Here is a 3,401-nt window from a genome sequence, read left to right on the forward strand (position 1 = left end):
AGGAATGGCCATTCCGCTTCAGCATTTTCCCACTGTCTGATCTTGAGAAAGGCACTTCTTTGGAGGCAGTTCCCTGGGATGGCTGAAAACTGGCAAAACCTCAATTGCAGCCCAGATCTGATGCTACTGAATATGTCTCCCATCTCCACAGCAACAACGCCCTGGTCCTGCCCCCAGTGCCGCCATGCCTCCTGAGGCCAGCTCCAAACAGGACCGGGTGGTTTCTGCCCAAAGTCCCACATCACTGTGGGGGCATGAGTGACCTTCAGGAGCCCCTGACAGAAACAGATGGGCCACTCACCCTCTGGAGTTCCTGGAGGGGCAAGCTCAGCCCCTGACACCCACTGATGGCAGCCCAGGTGGTAGAAGAAGATGCCGTCTTCATAGCACTTTTCCTCCTGGTAGTGGGTGTGCACGTTGCCCCCTGGGGAAGGAGGAGAGGGGCACAGCTGGCCAGCCTAGGGGAGGTGAGGGCGTCCATGCAGGGGGTCTCAGCTCAGACGCAGGCCCTTGGCAGGCGGGCGGGGACGGGGAGCCTCCTCACCATAGACCAGCATGTAGTTGCCCAGGACGCTGGCCGTGTGGAAGGCTCGCTCCCGTGGGCCGTGAAGTCCCTCCCGGCCCTTCAGGGTGGTCCACACACGCCGATCCACATGGAAGAGCTCGGTGGAGTTCACCCGCACAGAGAATCTGTCGGAGGGGGTAGGAGAGGGGCTCAGGGCAGGAAGGGCCTCTCCCTCCTCTGGGCTCTTAGGAGTCATGATCCCCCAGGGTTGAGACTGGCTTTACTGGATATTTATCCTCTTGGAACTAGCAGCAACTCACAGGCAGGACCCAAGTCCGACAGATTTCTGGGTTCCCTGCATAATCTAGCCAGGGCTGGACACCAAGCAGAGGTGAGGTGGATGGATGGGCGAGTGGGCGTGCATGGGGAAGCATGTGACCAAGAGGTTGGATGACAAGAGTAGAGAATGGTGAGTGGGTGAGCAAATGAATGAGTGAAGGAGAAAGGAAGGGGTGGCTGAATGACCGCAGGAGTCTATCAGTGGGCGAAGACTGCTAGAGCCTAAAGGCCTGGGGTGTTGGCCCAGGCCCGGCTCTGCAAGGTGGGGGTGGAGGGCAGGTCACTCACCGGGCAGTGGAGGGCCGGTGTCCACCGTGAACCAGCAGGGCACGGGAGGGGGCATGGAACACCATGGAATGGCCGGTGGCGGCAGGGGGCCGCCCACCTGCTGGCATCACCTGCTCCCAATAGCCCCCACTGGTGCCGTCGAGGCGGAAACGGAAGAGGCCGGAGGAGAAGAGGTCGTGCTGGGTGCGGCCACCAGACACATAGAGCCACGTGTTGTCCACCAGGGCTGCTGCGTGACCTGCCAGGCCGGGCGGCCCAGAGGGACTGGAGGCAGGTGGTGCCAGAAGCTCCCAGCGGCCGCCACCCATCGGGCTAAAGGCCCAGATGTCGCTGGTGAGGGGGCCATCAGCCAGCTCACCGCCCATCAGCACCAGGGAGCCGGCCCAAGCCACAGCCACGTGGGAGTGACGGGCAGCCTGCGACGAAGAGACCAGGATGCAGAGATGGAGAGGGAAACAGGTGGTGCCACCCAGAAGGACAAGGACAGCCAGACAGACAGAAATGCCGAGACACAGCAGGACGGAGAGACAAGACAGAAGATGCGATAGAGGCAGAGAGAGAGACGGACACGTGCCAAGAGAGAAAAGAAGAGAGATCCCGAGAGACAGACACGTGTGAACACAAAGAGAGGTGTGGCAGAGAAACACAGGAAGAGAAGGAGCAGTCAGGGAGGAATGACAGAGACCAAGAGAGAGAGTCAGAGATACAACCCAGAGAGCAAGACACAGAGACCAAAAGAGCAGACGACTCAGAGTCAGAGACAAAAAACAGAAAGATGAACAGAGAGAGAGACAGGAGACACACAGAGAGGTAAGATGCAGAAAGGAAGATAAAGGAAGAAGAGAGAAAAGCACAAGTGGGAGGGGCCGGTGACCCTGCATAAAGCTGCAGGGGCTGGGGGTGTGCGGGGTAACAGGGTCACTCTGGAGTGCCATCGACTCAGTGGGTGTAAGTTCGAGCCAATTTGGGGAGATAATGAAGGAGTCGCAAAGAGTCAGACATGACTGTGCGACTGAACAACAGCAACCGGGATGCCCTGGCTGGCTCCGGCAGAGGGGACAGGCGCCCCTGGGGGGGCAGAGGTGGGGTCCGTACCGGGGCAGGGCTCAGGTCCCAGCGCTCCCAGGTGTTGGCAGAGAAGTTGTACAGGACGAGGTCCCCCAGCGCGCGGTTGAGGTCCTGGCCTATGGAGAGGAGGACAGTGTCAGGCCCTGGCCACAGGCTGCCAGGCCTCCAGACCCCAGACTCAGATCACATGCCATCTGCTCACCTCCAAAAACAGCCAGCAGCCCCAGTGGGGACAGGAAGGCCCCGGCTGCCCCGATACGGGCAGAGAAGGCGGGGTCCCCGGCACTCACGTTGTGCCACCAGCCAGCCCCCTGGTTCTCCCACAGGTGCAGGTCACAGGCGCGTCCCAGGAAACCAGGCTCACAGCGGCACGGTCCCAGGGGCTGGGGGCAAGGGGACACACAGGCAGGGACAGACAGACAGGCAAGGAACAGAGACAAGAGCCAGAGTGAGACAGGCGGAGCAGAAAGTGAAAAGGAAAGAGATGAACACGAAAGGGGAAGATGGAAAAACCGAGAGGCAAGGCGAGAGACAGGAGCAAGACAGGGCAGCAGACAGAGGAAGAGACAGACACAGAGACACAACCGGAGGGAGGCAGAGGAGTGGAGAGAAGTCAGACCAACAGAGAAAGGAAAAGGAAAAAGACCCAGAAAGAAAAACGAGGACAGACAGACAGACGGGTTGGAGAAAAAGAAGACGGCGGTGAGGTCAGGGTCGGCCTGGGCTGGAAGAACTCAAGTCCGGGGAGGTCAAGGCAGAGAGGGCTCAAGGCTGATCCAGTCCCAGAGCTGGACATGCACGGCTTAGGCCCCCGGTCAGTGGTCAAAGGTCAGAAATCATGGGATTTCCCTGGCAGCCTAGTGGTTAAGATTTCACCTTCCAATGCAGAGGTACCTTGCAGCCAAAAAACCAAAACATGAAACAAGCAATATTGTAACAAATTCAATAAAGACTTGGGGTGGGGGGTGTCAGAAGTCACAGCTGGGGGCCCAAGCCAGACAGAGTGGAGGGGTGGGAAGGTGGAGTCGGGCCTGGCGAGAGGAAGGAAGCTGGGTTCACAGGTGACAGGTGGGTTACAGGTGAGGCTGGGAGTGGGTTCAAGCTGAGGAGGGGCCCCCTGGTGGAGTGGGATGGAGTCATAGGTGGGGAGTGGGGTGTGAACGGAGAGGGGAATTATGTAGGACAGAGCAGGGTCCTGGGG

The 3,401-nt window shown here is 59.4% G+C and overlaps 1 protein-coding gene across 1 annotated transcript in view; it reads right to left on the bottom strand.

The window, feature by feature from the left end:
* Nucleotides 1-3,401, bottom strand: part of MEGF8 (multiple EGF-like-domains 8) — a 41,115-nt gene that overhangs the window by 30,409 nt on the left and 7,305 nt on the right. The window contains 5 exon segments of the mRNA XM_010842625.1: nucleotides 302-424; nucleotides 545-690; nucleotides 1,133-1,548; nucleotides 2,228-2,316; nucleotides 2,403-2,625. Coding sequence (XP_010840927.1) covers nucleotides 302-424; nucleotides 545-690; nucleotides 1,133-1,548; nucleotides 2,228-2,316; nucleotides 2,403-2,625 — 997 coding nt within the window.

The sequence above is a fragment of the Bison bison genome, unplaced genomic scaffold (assembly GCF_000754665.1).
Source record: "Bison bison bison isolate TAMUID 2011002044 unplaced genomic scaffold, Bison_UMD1.0 scf7180017847294, whole genome shotgun sequence".
NCBI classification, from domain to species: domain Eukaryota; kingdom Metazoa; phylum Chordata; class Mammalia; order Artiodactyla; family Bovidae; genus Bison; species Bison bison.